The 18,390-nt window shown below is 40.5% G+C and overlaps 1 protein-coding gene across 2 annotated transcripts in view; it reads left to right on the forward strand.

Annotated features, from left to right (window-relative positions):
* Positions 1-18,390, forward strand: part of Fmn1 (formin 1) — a 363,061-nt gene that overhangs the window by 169,143 nt on the left and 175,528 nt on the right. For both annotated transcript variants that reach the window (XM_032903890.1, XM_032903891.1), the window contains 2 exons: positions 14,469-15,253; positions 18,174-18,324. In XM_032903890.1, coding sequence (XP_032759781.1) covers positions 14,469-15,253; positions 18,174-18,324 — 936 coding nt within the window. The remainder of the gene's footprint in view (positions 1-14,468; positions 15,254-18,173; positions 18,325-18,390) is intronic.

Here is an 18,390-nt window from a genome sequence, read left to right on the forward strand (position 1 = left end):
ACTTGACATAAACCCAGCAGCACACCTGGGTATTCTGACCCATACATTTTTACACATAAAAATAATAGAGTCAGAAGTGTGATCATGCCATAACTTTTTGAGGAACTGATACTAGGTTCCTTGACCGATCTTTTCTTGTATTTTCCTCCTTTATTTTACTTTGCATCTCAGAGTATGTCAGAAAACATCTCTCCTTGGGTTCATGAGTGGAAGTTTGAGACTGTACTTAATTTTGAAGTCTTTCTGACGTCTTAGACCTTGCACCCTTTGGCTGGGGCAAACAACTTTTGGAAATGCAGGGAAGCATTTTAGGCCAGGACCCGGGTTGCAATGTCTTCTTGTTTATTTTCTCTGTTGATGACCCTACAATTTAGAACCCATTCAGTGGTAGATTTATCCAATGACTAATCCCTGGCAATGCTTGAAGTGTGGAGGAGAAGGTAGCTGTGGCCTAGGCACACATCATTAGTCATTCGCTCAAATAATGAAGCTAGAAGGCCAAGTACCTCCTGGCTTACTCATAAAAATGAATTTAGAAAGAGTCAATGAGTGTTTGGGGCTTAGACCAGATTATTGTTAGTCTAACAAAAGCAGCGTGGGTGACCTGGGGTGCCTTTGCTGAACAGATCAACCCATCTCCTTGATTCTTCACCCATAGTTGCTAAGTAAAAACTTACATGAGAATAGCACCTGAGAATAGCATTCCTGTAAAGCCTTGCCTGCTCAGCTGGACTTCAGGTGACAAGGGACCTGAATACACTGCCATTTTCATCTTCAACCTGAGTTTCCCCACAGTAAAGGGGCTTTGGTGCTCATTTTCTCAAGATCTCATACACGGGATGTGCTCATTCTGGAGTATTTGACTATTAGAGATAGCAAAGAGCCTGATGTCTAATATAGTGAAGAAGAGTTCAAGAGAACCGAGGCCTCCCGAGTTCATATAGCAATACTACAAAGAGCCGGACAGAAGTGGGGAATTTATCTTAATTATTCACCCAAGTGACATTTGGTTACCAGAGGTCTACATCATTTGTAAAGACTTAAACCTTATAGATATTAGTTCTTGAGTCTTAACATATCTTAATATATACTTATATTTATATGTTTTCATATAATTCATACAATATATAATAGAATAATAATGTGTAGTGCTATATGGTTAATATATACTAAACTTCTAGGATTACTTAATATTTTGCAGATTACTTTCAAATATGTGCATATATAAATATATGTGTATATATTAACAAATATGTATTTATTTATTTGGCAAGGGGTATGTGAAATTAGAGACAATGTTCTGGAGTCAGTTCTCTCCTTCCACCATGGAGTTCCAGACATGAAACTCAGTTGTCAGGTTGGGAAAGCAAGCGCCTTACCCAATAAGCCATCTCACTTGACCCTGAACCCTAGAGTCTGATGCATAAATTTCAGTCTTATTTTCATCCCAGAAGAACTTAGCAGCTGGCTCTCTTTGATATCAACTAATCCCCATTGGATAATTCTTTGTAACTTGCCTAATAGTAATTTTCAGTTTCCTACCTGGCTCTTAAAAAAAAAAAAAGCAGAACAAAAGACCAAACCAACCAAACAAACAAACGAAAACAAATAAAAGAATCTTCAAGCCCAAAGCTTGGAGTGTGAAAATCAAGCATAATTTAGTTTCAAGTGGTACCATATCCTCCTTCCAAAATGTAGCTGTCATACGGATGGGGTATCAGCTACAGGATGACTCCCCCTCCAAGACGAATGAGTCACTGAGACCAAGATGTTAAAGAGATTCTTATACTTAAGAGTCTGCCAGTTTTAAGGACCAGAGGTCCGAGACAGTTGCTCCTCAGCACAGAAGAGCTCTAGAGTGAGTGACACTCCCTGGTGGTTGTAGCGTTTGTAACGATAATTTGGCATAAAGCGCCAGTTCTCGTACTTGCCGCAGAAAAGATTAGTGTGCTGGATCATTGCCTAAAAAGGTCCAGTCTTGGCTTTGCTCATTTGGCTTAGAGTTACATTTTGGAAAAATGAGGACTCAAAATTATTTTCATGGATATCCCATTGTGCATTCATCCTATGACCAATACTCTATTTGGTGACGATAAAAATCAGACATAAAATGTTACCAAAATATCCCTCGAGTAATTATTTTTCCTTTATTTATTTCACAAAATACATGTTGATTACACTCTTGTTTTGTGCCCCAAGTACAAACCCCAGTGCAAATTCCCAACATTATTTTCATTCCCTTTCACTCCCCCACTACTTATGTGACTATCCCTAGCTATAGTTGCTCATTTTGAAAGTTTGTGACTGAATGTTTAGAGCTCTCACCTTTCAAAACCATGTCTAAACTAACCTGCCTTGGATATTTGACTACTGCTATGTTTTCATAGCACCTTAATGGGCCTGTCTGACCTCATGAGAACATTTGATAATGAAAGTTGGGACTCTTCATACAGACTGCACAATACTGTGCTCTAAGCTGTTCAGAACTAAAGCTGTCCGCATTCAAGGGCATTTGAAAGAAAGATAAGATGTGTGATGTGTGTGGAAATTATTAATATAGAGCTAGAGGAAAAATCATAGATTAAATTTTAAACATCTAATTTTAGACAATAAAATGAAGGTTAGAGAAAATTTAAAACTTGGCAAAGAGCTCATGGCTGAATTATGCAGAAGGATCTAGCTCTGTTGATCTTTTTCTTTCATTTACATTGAAACCAAGTTTCAGTCTGTTGGTTCTTTAATGACTCTAACTACTTTTCAAAAGAACAGAGAGAAAGTGTTTTCAACCAAGGGTCTCTGATAAGAAATTATCTTTGCTTATTTGTTTAGTAGTTTGACTTCCTAAGAGGTATTTAATAGGAAAAAATATTAATCACTGAAATTAGATGATAAGGTGCATGCTAGAATCATGTCTGTCTCTTAGTAACCATTTACTTAATATGTCTGTACTCCTCTTTCCTTATTTGGGAAATAAAATGATTAAAACCAGTGATCTGGTTGCCAAAATTGCACACATAAAGTGATATACATTATTACTCACCGCTAATTTAGAGTTACTCTGGTTAACTCACTATTTTGTTAGTTGTTTGATAACCATTCAAAATGGTATTGTGGAAGGAAGATGAGTCTTGATAAATTCAAATACTTTTATGATTGTTTCGCAGCTGTGTGCTCTTATACAGGTTGGAACATCACCCACAAGGCATGCCTCCCTGAATTATAAGAGCTAGAATAAGTAAATGAGGACAATTGGCGGTGTGCTCAGCTTCCTTTGTTGGTGTTTTTCCTTGCCCGTGTTGAGCATCAGCGTTGCTTTCACAGAGAGGCCATGTTTTCACTCTCCAGCATTTCATGTGTTGGTATCTGCTTCCACACCAGCCTAAGTGAACTTTCCATTGCTTCGAATGTTCTTTGCCCCTCCCCCTTCGCCCCCATCTTGTTTCTCTCATTCTTCATAAGTTCTCATTAAGGTGATGTATCAGATGTGCCTCATGTTTCGGAGTGTCCCTGAGATGCCCTTTTGGTTGTAACTTGATGTGCTTTTATTTCTGATAAGAAAAAAATATTACTGATAATAGTTAATTAAAACCAGCTATTGGCAATTTATGCCTCTTCATAAACCCAATGCCATTCGTTCATTAATAGAGACTTTTGATTTTGCTGTGGCAAAGGTAGGCCAGTTAAATAAAGGGCAGTTGTGGTGTTTGTGAGGTATCAAACTGAAACACAACAGAAAAACCCAGTCAGCTGTATCCAGTAGCGTAGGAGCACCGTCTTCCCTCCTCCATGGGAACACTGTCTTCGCGCCTTACCAAAGCACTCCTTAGGAACTGAAACTCATCCTTTTCCACCCTCCCATGCCCTTCATGTTCCACTTTCCTTGGCTTCCTTTTCCCCTGCCCCCTCACTTTACACTATACCTCTTTGAGGTAGCAAAGCTTTTCTGTCCTTCTGCATAGCTCCCAGAAACTATCTAGCTTCCCCCAATGCAAAGATGGAGAATTTGGATGGATCCTTGGAAAAGACTAATTTGCTTCAGTCACGCAGCAGGTAACCTGACTTTTTACTGAGCTGGCAGCACCCATGGGAGACAATGCTTGTAACAACAGCGAAATGTTAATGGATCATTTTTTTTCCCCACTGTGCTGGCTCTAACCTGATGTCTGTCATCAGCAGGCATTTTTCCACCTCCTCTTTGACAGACATGTCGGTGGTGGAGACCAGACAAGCGAATGTCTCCTTCTGTTGCTTGAGTTTCAGTACAGTGTGTTCTTTCGATGATATCTCTGAAAGGTAGTACTATGGAGGATATTAAAAAATAATGAGGATTTGGTGGAGGAAGGGAGAACCAGCCCCAGAGGAAACTGGGGGTGTTGTGTAAAGTCCAATTCCTAATCAGATTAGAATCACAAATGTGATTCAGTTCTCACCGATGTGGGAGTAGCCTTTGAGTATACTGTATAGAGGACACATATCTACATTATATATTTTGAAATTTTAAAACTAGACACGGTCAACACTTTGAGATATGTTAATTTTAGAAATTGAGTTTTCTCAGCCAAAAAAGTCGATAGGGAACAAGTCAGAAATTATGTCATCATGTCTGTTAAGAGTTTGCATCAGGGACACCCCCTACTCTACTGTAGACCACACCTGCCAGAAAACTAGGTAGCCTGCCTGAAGGCCATTTTTGCTCTCCCTGTTCCCCTACAGACCCAATCCCTCAGGCTCGTCCCTGCTGCAGCCCTCACCCCCACCCTCAATGCCTCCTGTAGATCTCACAGATCATCCCCTTCTGACTTCCCAGAAATCAGCACCAAGCTCAGGTGCCTAGATGCCAGCACAGCTACAATCAGTAACAGCCAGGACAATATGTCGCCACTAGAGCAGGCCCTGGATATTCCAGCATAGCCAAAGTATAAGAAAAATACCCTAAAACTTCCTATATGAAGAGAGTAGGGGTCTTTAAAGAGGAAATTAATAAATCCCGTAAAGAAAGCCAGGAAAAAAGACAAGTGAACAGTGGAAGGAAATGAATAAAACTGTTCGAGACCAGAAAATGGAAGTAGAGCAATAAAGAAAAGGCAAACTGAGGGAACCTGGAAATAAGAAGGTTTAGGAGTTTGAACAGGAACTCTAGTGGCAAGCTCACCCACAGAATACCAGAGATGAATCTCAGGCATTGAAGGCGCAGTAGAAGGGAGCACTTGGTCAAAGAAAATCTTAATCTAAAAAGTCCCTGACACACACCAAACCAGACACTATTGCAGATGCCAAGAAGTGCTTACTGACAGGAGCCTGAATTAGCTGTCTCCTGAGAGGCTCTGCCAAAGCCTGATAAATACAGAAGTGGATGCTCACAGCCAACTATAGGACTGAGCATGGGAACCCCAGTGGAGGAGTTAGTTAGGGAAAGGACTGAGGTAACTGAGGCAGTTTGCAACACCATAGGAAGAACAATAATATCAACCAACTAGACCCCTTAGAGCTCCCAAGGACCTACCAATCACAGAGTACATATGGAGGGACGCTTGGCTCCAGCTGCATATGTAGCAGAGGATTGCCTTATCTGGCATCAATGGGAGGAGAGGCCCTTGGTCCACTGAAGGCTCGATGCCCCAGTGTAAGGGAATGTCACAGTTTTTTGTTGTGGCCTGATCATGTGCTGCAGATGCTAAGAGACCATAAATGCCAGGCCGGATAACTATACCCAGCAAAACTTTCAATCACTATAGGTGGAGAAAATAAGATATTTCATGATAAAGTCAAACTTAAACAATATCTGTCTATAAATACAGCTATACCGAAGATGCTGGAAGGAAAAGTCCAAACTAAGGAGGTTAAATACACCCAGGAAAACACAGGAAATCATTTAACACTAGCAAAACTAAAAGAAGCATGCACACACATGTACACACACACACACACACACACACATGCACACACACCACCATCACCACCACCACCACACCACCACCACCACTAAAAACAACGATAACAATATAACAGGAATCAATATTCACTGATCCTTGATACCTCTCAATATCAGTGTTCTCAATTCTCCAATAAAAAGACAACAGAAACAGGATTCATCCTTCTACCGCCTCTATAAAACATACCTCAGTGTCAGGGATAAACATTTACCTCTGGGTAAAGCATTGAAAAAAAGCTATACAAATTAAAAGGGACTAAGAAACAGGCTGGTGTAGCCATTTTAATATCAACAAAATAGACTTCAAACCCAAACTAATCAAAAGAGATGGGGAAGGACACTTAATACTCATCAAAGGAAAAACTACCAAGATGGCATTTTAATTCTTAAGATCTATGTCCCAAGCACAGGGGCACCCACTTTTATAAAAGAAACTCCACTATGGTGTAGATAAGACATTGACTCTCACACACTGACAGTGGAAGATTTCAGTACCACACTTGCCTATAGACAGGTCATGGAGACAGAAACAAAACGAAATACTGGACCTAACAAATGTTATAAACTAAATGGACTTAACAGATATACACCCAAACATAAAAGACATGCATTCCTCTCAATACTTCAGGGCATTTTCATCAAAATTGATCACATACTCACAAAGCAAGTCTTAACAAATACAAGAAAATTGAAATGTATCTTATCATACAACTGTAGATTAAAGCTGGATATTATCAAAAACAACAGAAACAACAGAAAGCTTATAAACTCACGGGAACTGACCAACTCTCTCCTGAATGAAAAATGGGTGAAGATAGAAACATAGAAATTAAATGCTTTCTAGGATTCAATGAAAATGAATACACAACACACCCAAACTTATGGGACTCAAAGGAGGCAGTGCTATGAGGAAAGTCCACAGCACTAAGTGCCTACAGTAAAAAAAAAAAAAAAATGGAGCCGTCTCACACTGGCACCTGAAAGCTCTAGAACAAAAGAAATAAGGATGCCCAACAGTAGTTGGTAAGGGCTAATCCAATTGAGGGCTGAAATAAATCAAATAGAAACAAAGAGGACAATACAAAGTATCAGTATCAGTAAAACAAAAGTTACTTTGAGAAAATCAATAAGAGACAAACCGTTATCCAAATTAGCTAAAAGGCAGAGAGAATATCCCAAAATGACTAAATTAAAAATGAGAAGGGAAGGGGGCATAACAGTAGACACCAAGGAAATCCAGAGAAACCTAAGGACGTACTTTTAAAAGATGTATTCCACCAAATTGGAAAATGGGCAATTTTCTTGATACACATTACTTACCAAACTCAAATCAAAATCAGGTAAGTATTTTAAACAGACATATAAACCTACTGAAATACAAGCAGTGATTAAAAGTCTCCCAACCAAAAAAAAAAAAAAAAAAAAAAAAAAAAAAAAAAAAACCAGGGCCAGATGTTTTTCGTATAGAGTTTTAGCAGACTTTTAAAGAAGAGTTAGGGCCTATACTCCTCAAATTATTCCACAAAATAAAACAGAAAAACTACTACCCAACTCGTTTCATGAGGCCACAGTTACCCTGATACCTAAACCACATAAATACTCAACAAAGAGAGAATTACAGACCAATTTAAAATTTAATTTAATTTTATAGATTTAAAAGTTCTCAATAAAATACTTGCAAACTGAATCTAAGAACACATTAAAATAATCATCCACATTTGTCAAGTTGGCTTTAGCCTAGGGATGCAGGGATGGTTCAATATATGAAAATCAGTAAATGTAATTCACCATATAAACAAACTGAAAGAAAAAATACCACAGGATCATCTCATTAGATTAACTGAAGAACAAACAAAACAAAGCAAAACCCAAATAACAAAAACAAAACCAGTAGTAATTCTATAGACAAATGGCAAATGGACTGAGAAAGAAGTCAGGAAAACAACACCTTCAACAATATCCTCAAATAGTATAAAATATCTTTGGTAATTCTAACTAAGAAAGTGAAAGATTTATATGATAAAAACTTCAAATTTTTCAAAAAAGAAATTGAAGAAACTATTCATAGAAAAATCCCCCATGCTCATGGATGAGTAGGATTAACATAGTAAAAATGGTCATCCTACTAAGAACAAAACCATTGTGCAGACTCAGTGCAATCCCCATCAGAAATCCAACACAATTCCTTACAGAACTTGAAAGGAAGGTTCTCAACTTCATATGAAAAAAAAAAACCACTTAGGATAGTTAAAATAATCCTGAACAATGAATAATGAACAGGTATCACCATCCCTGATTTCAAGCAGTACTATAGAGCTATTGTGATAAAAAACTGTGTGGTACTGATATAAAAAGACACACTGGTCAATAGGATCGAATTGAAGACTTAGACAAAAATTCATCCATGTATAGACTTCTTATTTTTGACTAGGAAACCATAAGTACACACTAGAAATAAGAGAATGTCTTCAAGAAATGGCCCTGGTCAAACTGGATATCTGTGTGTAGAAGAACCCAAATATATCCATAGTTATCAGGTCCAACTGGATATATGTCAGTAGCATAAAACTAGATATATTGAACCTAGAAGAGAGAGTGGGAGTAGCCTTGAATGAATTGGCCCAGGAGACAGCTTTCTGAACAGAACACCATTAGCACAGACACTAAGATCGACAATTAGTAAATGGGACCTCATGAAACTATAAAAGTTCTATGAAGCAAAGGACACTGCCAATCAGACAGAGAGACAGGCTACAGCATGGAAAAAGATTTTTACTGGTTCCACATCTCATAGAGCATTACTATGCAAAGAACTCACACTTAATATTTAAAAAAACAATTAAAAAAGGGGTATAGATCTAAATAGAGAGAATTCTCAATAAAGAAGTCTCAAATGATTAAAACTACTTAAAGATATAGTCAACATCCTTAGCCAACAGGGAAATGCAAATCAAAACTACATTAAGTTTCCATATTACAGCTGTTAGAATGGATAAGATCAGTAAGGCAAGTGACAGCGCATCCTTGCAAAGATGTAGAGCTAAGGGAATATGCCTCCATTGCTGGTTGAAATGCAAACCTGTGTAAAAACTGTGGAATCAACATGGTGGTTCCTCAGAGAATTGGGACTCTATCTACCTCAAATCCCAGCTATACCACTCTTGGGCGTATACCCAAAGGACTCTACAGCCTACCACAAGGACACTACAGCCTACCACAAGGACACTACAGCCTACCACAAGGACACTTGCTCAACTATGTTCATTGTGGCTTTGTTCATAATAGCCAGAAAATGGAAATAAGCTAGATGTCTCTCAGCCAAAGCATAAAGAAAATGTGGTATATTTACCCAGTGGATATTACTCGGCTGTTAAAAACAAAAAACGACATCATGAAATTTGCAGACAAATGGGTTGGGATTAGAAAAAGTCATTCTGAGTGAGAGGATCCTGAGTCAGAAAGACATACATAGTATGTACTCCCTTATACATGGATGTTAGCTGGTAAGTAAATGATAACCAAGCTACAATCAAAGACCTGGAGAGGCTACATAAAGAGGAGGGGTTTGGAGAAGGGAGAGTGCACGTGAGAAATAAGGGTCAGCATCAGTCTCTTAGTGATGGCTGATAACCGACATGTCTGAGGTCTTGCAGTTTATGTTGTGTATAAGACTATCATAAAGACAAAGGAACCTTATGCTTGGGTTGGAGCTTCATTCGTAATTGGATAGGAATACAGAAGCTCCAGGTGAATACTTAAAGGTGAATCAATAAATCGATTCAACTCGCTAAGCATTTGTGGATACTTAACTAGCCAGATGCTATGTAATGTTCTGAAGGTTTAAACATGTATAAGGCATGGTTCCCAACTGCCTGGGGCCTTTAGATTTGCAGAGAGGATAAGCGTAAATGACTATTATACAATTCTTACCTAGAAAGTTCTTTGGCAGTGCAGACAATGGAAATTTTGTGTCTAGAAAAACCAAGAAAAGCTCATCTGAGCTTGAGTGAATTTTTCCTAGGGCCTTCAGTGAGTGGAAATAAGAGATTGAAGACGTTGAGGAGGTCATATGTAAGTGGGATGTGGGAGGTGATCGTGCATTCAAGTGCAGCTTGGGGAATGTATATGTATATGTCTGAAAAAAAGGTGGAGGCCAGCCTTACATGGGTTATGAGTACCATGTAAAGAAATCAGTGCCTCCTGTGTAACATTACCCGTGTAAAATTTCAACATGAATAATGAAGACATACCTTCTTCACTGGGACATATCAGAATGCGGGAAGGCCATCGGAAGGCACTAGTACCGTGGTGTCATATCATCTGTGTTGGATCAGAGTAAAGATGAACAACATTTGCTGTGGGCTTCAGCTCTGGCTCTCATCCAGACCTCTTAGGGAGTCTTAATACTGCTGGTACAAGGGGAAGTCTACAACAATGGGCCTGGTCAGTATCTTCTACAAAGCTCTCCAGATGCTTCTGATGAGGGGCAAGTTTGAAAGCCTTTTCTTGGACTAATAGACATAATGGTGAAGAAAGAAAGCAGTGTGATTTAATTGGGATTGCCTTGTTGACGGTTGTGCCTTTGAAGGGGATAGGTATGGATTCATGGACTCTTGTGGGTTTCCTGTTCAAGTAAAGGAGAGAGCCCAAGTTATACATGCATTACGTATATCTCATTCATTTAATTTTATGTGTAGCTGGGCGTTCTGCAGGCCTGGGCATGATGACTCATAAAGAGAACCAGGATCCCCGGGAAGGATTGTCTAAGAATAAATGCATGATTATCAAACGAAGTTCTGCCCTGAACCCCACTCACAAAATCACTTCTCAATCTCTCTAGAGATGCGTCTTGACAAATAAGGGAAAACACCAAATAACTAGTAGGAAATGGATGGATCGAATGAGGAGCTTTCTACCAAGACAAAGAGATTACTGAGTTAGTGCTGGGCAATGGTTCTGGCTCTGATTGTGGGTAAGGGGGGAGGCATTACATCTTAGTGATCAGTAGAACTCCTCCTCATCATCATCACAGCATATTGGTATGGAGTGCCTGGAAATTCAGTGTTTGCCTTCTTATTTGAGCATCCCTCATGCCAGCGAATACAGCTTTGTAGAACCTGTTTGTGAAGTCTACAGTGGTTAATCTGCTCTTGGTAATCTTTCCTTGGGTGTTTGCTGCAAAGAAAAGGAGTCCAGAGAAGGCAGTATTTCTATAAAGGAGCATGGGCCTGGGAGAGGCAAGGAGTTATATAAGACTGTAATCCAGGGCACATCTCAGTAAGGGGCAAGAACCCAAGTGCACAAAGGAGGCAGAAAAGCTATCAGATGAGTGATCTGGGCTAATTTTTTATACAGGTATGCAAATAATAGCTAAGTGTTTAAGGAATCCTAAGGAATGAAACACACAGATTTGTTTATGAGAAAAATCTTCCAGGAATTGGAGTTAACTAAATTGGTGTTGTCTAAAACAAAACAAAACAAAACAAGTAAATAAAACCAGGTAGGTTTTTAACCATTATCATGATTTTAAAAATGGCGGTGCGGGAAAAATGCGTAGGTGGCACAGATAGAAACAGAGCACTAAATCAGAAATTGAGAGAAACAGGAGCCCACATGGTGCACAGGTGATTGCCAATGTCATGAGAGGAATTTCAGAGGGAGAAGCAAACTGTAGTCTGCCATGAATGGACTTGGATTCAGAGTTGTGGCATCTGTGGTGGCTGGTTAAATATACAGGTATAGTAACCTAAAAGGTAGTTGGATGGCGGTCTCAAGACAGCAATCAAGAAGTTGCTAGCACATCATCGAATGGAGATTACTTGTCATATGACACAGAAGACATTACACAGAGAGTATAAAACAAGAAAAAGAAGGGCAGAAAGAGGCCTGAAGGATCAACCTCTAATGAAGGGGAAAGGATTCCAGGGCTGCCTGGGGAGGACAGGGAGGTAGGAGGAAAAACACCTGCGTGGGAGGAGTGTGGGGTGCAATTACGATCCCAGGGAAGTTCAATTGCAAGACACCAGCTTCCGTTAACACAAACAGAGAAGACAGGAGACGTCCACCGGAAAATGCTGGCTAAATCCTGTGAATTCTCACAGAGGAGCGGACAGAAGTCAACTGTAATTTGGCCACAAGTAAATGGATGCGAAAGCAGACAAAGCAAACACTGGGTGACTTTTTAATGTCCCCCCCTTGTATTTTTACCCCTAAAAGCTCTACTGGGAAGGAAAAGACTTGGTGAGAAAGAACCCAACAGCTAGAGGAGTTTAGACGATGCTTTTGAACGTGGGGCAGGATAGACAGGACATTACACTAGGAGTCATGAAGAGTGAGTTCAGAAGTGTGCATGTGGTCATTGGCCCCCGGTGTGTCTGGCATCTCAAAAGGCAGCAGCAGTGGTATAGGACTTACACAGTCCTATAGGCCTTGGTTCTAAATGTTCCTCAATGCCTTACTGTACAAATGGGGATTCCGCTGGTTACTTAGGTAATGGTGGCACATGTCTTTAATCCCAGCATTCAGGAGGTAGAGGAAGGTGGATCTCTGAGTTCAATACCATCAGCGCTACAGAGAAACTCTGTCTCAAAACAAAGAAACCAAATGGGGTTTCCTGCATGTATCATGGATCCTGCTATTTCCATGTTTCTTACAGGGAAACTCTGATATCTAGACATTAACCTGCCCAATTTGTCTTCCTCCTATTTCATTAAGCTTATGCATTACATTCTGCTTCCAAAGCAATATTTAAGGATGTGTATCACCAGATTTGATTGAGAAGTGGGACCTGGGCCTTTACAATGTTGCTTTGTTAACTTACGAAGGGAAATTTCTTCAGAGAACGTGCATCTGTGTAGTTATTCCGTATCGCTGAGGAGGCTGAATTCTTTCTAGACTCAGCGGTACTCATCTAAGGAAGCAATAAAGAACTGGTCTTGAAGATGAGTTTAGTGGGGAACACCAACATGAAGCTTTTCTGGGGTGACGGAGCTAAAGTAGTCACAACCATTAAAATAAAATGGTGAGCGATTCAGAGTAGAGGTCGCAGAAGGGTGTGGGAGAGGTGGGGAGAGAAATGATGGTCTGGAATGATACTGAAGCAAAGATAACCCTAACCGCACAGTTGGGTGAAGCTTGAAGTTGCTTGCAGGCCTTTGGTAGTAGAACACATTTGTTGACTATTGCTCATATTGATGGCTTCGGCTCTTCCTAGTTTATGCTGTCACTCAACCAATGTGATATTTGAAAGTTTCAAAAATAATTAAGAATGTACAAACCTCTTATTATACTGTTATCATTAACACCAACAGAAGTTTCCAGATTTACATCTTATTTTATGAAGCATCTTATTTTATCATTAAAAAAACCAAGCAATACAAACCAAAACAAAACAAAAACTAGAAATGGCTCAATGTTATCCTCTCTTTACAAGTGAAGAAACAGGCTGGGCTAAGGTCACAGACCTAGACAGCAGTAAAGTTTAGACCTGGAACAAAGAGTATGAATGACTCCATTCTCTGAGCTGCACAATACTGCCCTCATCTCTCCACTTCCTTCAGAGTTTCTCCGGTGCTACCATGTCTAAGAACAAGACAATTATCCATTAAAAATTTTAATATCTATATTCTCTTGTTATTTGGGAATTGGTTTGTCAGAATCAATATTGGGAAAATTTGAACCAAGTTAAAAAACCAAAACCACTTAAAGCGTATCTCAGTGAAAGCAGACAGGCTCCCCCTTTTAATTTAACCTTGCTGACTAGGTTGTTAAGCACACTTCCTTAACATTTAATGTTAAAGGGTTATGGGTACCCTTGTATGCAGCTTCTGTTCTAGGTACTTGTAGGCTGAGGTTACGGCAGAGAAGCACTTGATTGGCTATTAAGCAAGGCTCTTGAGATGGGGAGCTGGCATGTGATTTTATCTGTCTTTCTTTCCAATGCTGAGCTCACTGCTCACTGTACAGAAATATAGACAGTAGTCCACTGATGTCATCTTGTGTAGCTAATGATCTAGGTGAAGGCCAGCAGCAGGACAGGCACAAATAGTGACCTTAGTCAGCTCTCATCTGGACACTTAAAAGACAGACAAACAATAAAAAGTACCATTGCTTTTCCTGATGCCCCCTCCAGCAGTGCTATCGGAAATTGGGGGACAGGGACACTCTCTGAGGAGGACAGAGTGTAACAGCTCAACACCAGCATGAGTTCTGAGCTGCCTCCTTGCCCCCTGCTTTTCTTTTTCTCAGTCTATACTACTAAAAGCTATAAAAGATATACTCAAGCCTGTCCAAACCTCTATTAAATTAATTTCCTCTTCATTTGATATTAAAATGGAGTGGGAGTTCTTAAGTAGAAGATTTTCTCTAGACATTAACCCAATGGCAGGAATCTCCCACAAGTTCAGGGCAAATGTCTCCATTTCTGCATTTTGTGGGCCATCCTTTAATGATACATCTACACATTCATAGTACTATGTCTACTCTGGGTTTGTTATTATTTAAGTCTTACTTTCCCAATGATTTTTCCCCCATACAGGCTCAGTTTGAACTTAAGACATTTCACATCCGGGGTGAGCATGCATTAGTAACAGCAAGACTTGAAGAAACCATTGACAATCTCAAGCAACAGTTAGAAAAGCGCCGGGGAGAATGTGAAGAGATGAGAGATGTGTGTGTTTCCACTGACGATGACTGCTTTCCAAAGGCCTTCAGAAATGTGTGCATCCAGACAGACAGAGAGACGTTCCTCAAGCCCTGTGATGTTGAAAGCAAAACGACCAGAAGCAGCCAGATAGTGCCCAAGAAACTGACTATCTCCTTAACCCAGCTGTCTCCCTCAAAGGACAGCAAAGACGTCCATGCCCCACTCCAGACAAAAGAATGCATCCCCTCATCTAGTCAGCAGAAGATATCCCCTCCAGCTCCTCCCACACCACCCCCTCCCCCTCCCATCCCGCCCCCTCCCCCTCTCCCACCTGGCCTTGGACCTTTGCCACCAGCACCACCCATATCACCTGTGAGTGCTGGGTCACCACTGCCACCTCCTCCACCTCCTCCTCCACCTCCCCTGCCTCCAAGTGCTGGACCACCCCCACCTCCTCCTCCTCCACCTCTTCCTAATGTCCAGACTCCTCCTAACAGTGGAGGTCCGCCTCCTCCTCCTCCTCCTCCTCCCCCGCCAGGACTTGCACCCCCACCTCCTCCTGGACTGTCCTTTGGACTCAGTTCTTCTTCCAGCCAGTGTCCTCGTAAACCAGCTATCGAGCCCAGCTGTCCCATGAAGCCTTTGTATTGGACTAGAATACAAATAAATGATAAGAGGTAAGCTCTCCTTTGACCTAGTTACTCTGTTACAAATTCACAAGATTCTTCCCAAGCGATGCTTTATTATGGACAGTTCAGTATTTACATTGGGTAACACCCATCCTCAAATATGATATGGTGAAGCCTTGGACACACGGGCTGAGAGCATCTGGGGGAGCTTGTCTTTGCCAGGTCTTCTACGACAAGGAATGTGTTCAGGATAAGATTCCTCTGCAAGGTAAATGTTCCATTTCATGGACTGGAGACGAGCTCAGGTCTAGCTAAGCTAGGGTCCTCTCCAATACCACTTTATTAGTTGAGTAATTATAAAGAAATTGGAGCAGAGTCTGCACTGTCGGCTCACTGATGATTCCTACAGTATCTTTTATGATATCCTTTTTAATTTTTGATAACTGGCCTTGTAGTCTTGCATTGGTCATTTTTTTTTCAGTCACTATGATGAGTACTTGAGAAAATGTGGAAGAATTTATTTTGTCCTATGGTCTCAGAGATTTCTGTCTATCAGGACAATGGGAAAGATATTGACTCACTTCTTGGCCACTTTCTAGTTTTGAAATTTGTTTGCAAAAAAGTATAATAATAACAATAGTTTAAAAACTACGTTTCTAAGGTTATTTCCCAATTTAGGATTTTCAGGCTTATGTAAAATTTTGCTTAGGGAAGGGAAGATAATGAAACAAAATAATACATAGTTCACAATTACAAAAAAAGAAAGGAAATTAAAACATAGAAACTACTCTAAGAGCAGGGGAAATACCACCAGAGTAAGCATGTGACGAACCAAGCTGCTGCCGTACTTCATACTGTTCCTAGTCTTCTTGCCAAAAAATAAGGGTCAAGAGTTTACATGTGGAAATTTCTAGATATATTGATGTAATGCTGATAAAGTGCTGTACAATTTCCCAAATGAATGTTTGCGGATTTTTTTTTCTTCTTCTTTTTTTAAATGACGAGATGATCCTAAAATAGTTCCCAGCATGAACACTGAAGTGCTAGTATCCCCTTTCTCATTTGAGATTGGGATATTTCCTGAGATGATTTCCCAGAACATTTGAGTCGTGTTTCTTTATTAGGGCTCTCGAGTCATTGTGCAGTCACCCTGCAGTGATGAGTCCCACCTGTGAGCCCTGGACTAGTGCGTCCCGTCCCGGCAGCACTTGTGACTGTCTCACACCTGCTTCTCTCTTGCATGCCCCACTCCATCCCCCAAGAGACTTGATGAACATCGAGGGCCACAGACATAGCATCATAAAACTGAGCTCTGGGAGGACAGGCCCTTCATCCACTGTCCAAGGAAGGGTAAATGAGATTTGGGAGAAAGCACTGATTTTTTTCCTCCCATGATTTCCCACTTTTTAAAATGGAAAACAGTCAAATGCTCAAGCTTTCACTAGTTATCCTGGCTGAGACAGCTCTGCAAACGTCATAAACCTAGTGTTTCACTTTCAAATCAAATGAAAAGTAAATGAACAGGACATGAGGAGTGACTGACCGGGGGCGGGGGGGATGTGACAGCCTTGTCCCCTCTGTTATGTGGTAAGATCTTAGCAGCCACTTCCTGGCAGCATAACACAGTCAGGCTCTGTCACCCAGGGTCCCTCAAAGAAAATTTTATACCTCCCATTACAACTTCTTTGAGTATGAAAACTATGACTTGGTACCAAATCATTTAATAGCATAACAGATCTGCTTATCCCATGTAAGGTAGACTATAACTTTACACTAGATGAAGGCTGCTTTAGTTTTAATTGAAACAAAAATATATAGTGAAACAGAGGTATATACCGTTGGGTGTCATGACCATGCTGTGCTTGTATATTTGAAAAATCACTATAGAAGAAATTTACTTTTTTCTCTGTGACATTAATAGTAACTTGATAAAGCATCTCAATTCTAGCCATTAGAGGAAAATAAACGACACATTCCAAATGAGGGCACGTATAGAGAAGCCTGTACACCCCGACTCTCAGAGTCGGGTCTCACACAGTCAGAGTGGCTCTGACATACTTGAATTCTGGCAGCTTCTTGTTCGGTGCTTCATAACAGAATGAATCTTCTCTAGAGAGTAATATACAAAGTCCTCATGGATGCTTCAGTTGGGATCGCCCTGGGGTGCCCATGCAGGGCGAAATTGTATGGTTTTATGTGGTAGTGTCGTCTCTGGTAGAATGCTGTCAGTGGATACGTCAGATGAGCAGCTGACCAGTCACATACTGAAGTCCTCGGACTGAGATGACCTGTGTTAATCCTGAGAACTATGTTTAATCCTCAGAGGGAGTTACACCTTTACTGCTTCATTTTCAATCTTGTGAAGCATTACTCTGGGCCTGTGAGATGGCTCTGCAGGGGAGGAGATACGCAGTCGAGCCTGGTGACTTAAATTTGATTCCATGGGTCCTTGGTGGTAGAAGGACAGAACTGACACAGTCCTCTGACCTGTACGTGCATGCCATAGTGTGCATATCCTTCCCTCACATACACATGCATATACACACTAGGAATAAGTAAAATATAACACAGTTTAAAAAAGAATGACCTTGCCCATGTAGGAATTGCTTAACCTGTCTCCCTTAACCTGTCTCCCTCTCTGTAACGCCATTTTTGCCTGCTGGAGATGCTATGGTTGAGAGAGAAGGAGTTCACGTGGTAAAACCTCACCTCCAAAAGTTCTAGTCCGGGCCTTCTCCAGAGATCTGGCACTGAACTCATGACCATTGTAATTTTTTGGATGTTTATGTGAAGCTCTGGGTTAGAATATCCTAGTTTTGACTTTCAAAGTGCATAACATGAAAAGCGTCTATGTGAGCTTTGCCAAGGTTTTGTATTTTTTTAAAAAGTAAATTAGAGAAAGATTTCCTCGTATTATACTCTTTCCTGCTTTGTTTCCTAGAGTTAACCTTATGCTTTCTTTTTCAAGCCAAGACGCCACACCAACTTTATGGGACTCCTTAGAAGAACCTCACATTAGGGACACCAGTGAATTTGAATATTTATTCTCCAAGGACACAACTCAACAAAAGAAAAAACCACTGTCGGAGGCCTACGAGAAGAAGAACAAAGTCAAAAAGGTACTGTGCGATCATTATTGTAATTGTATGCACGTTGGGATCCACTACATGCTGCTGGTTGCTACC

Source organism: Rattus rattus, chromosome 5 (genome assembly GCF_011064425.1).
Source record: "Rattus rattus isolate New Zealand chromosome 5, Rrattus_CSIRO_v1, whole genome shotgun sequence".
Lineage (NCBI taxonomy): Eukaryota > Metazoa > Chordata > Mammalia > Rodentia > Muridae > Rattus > Rattus rattus.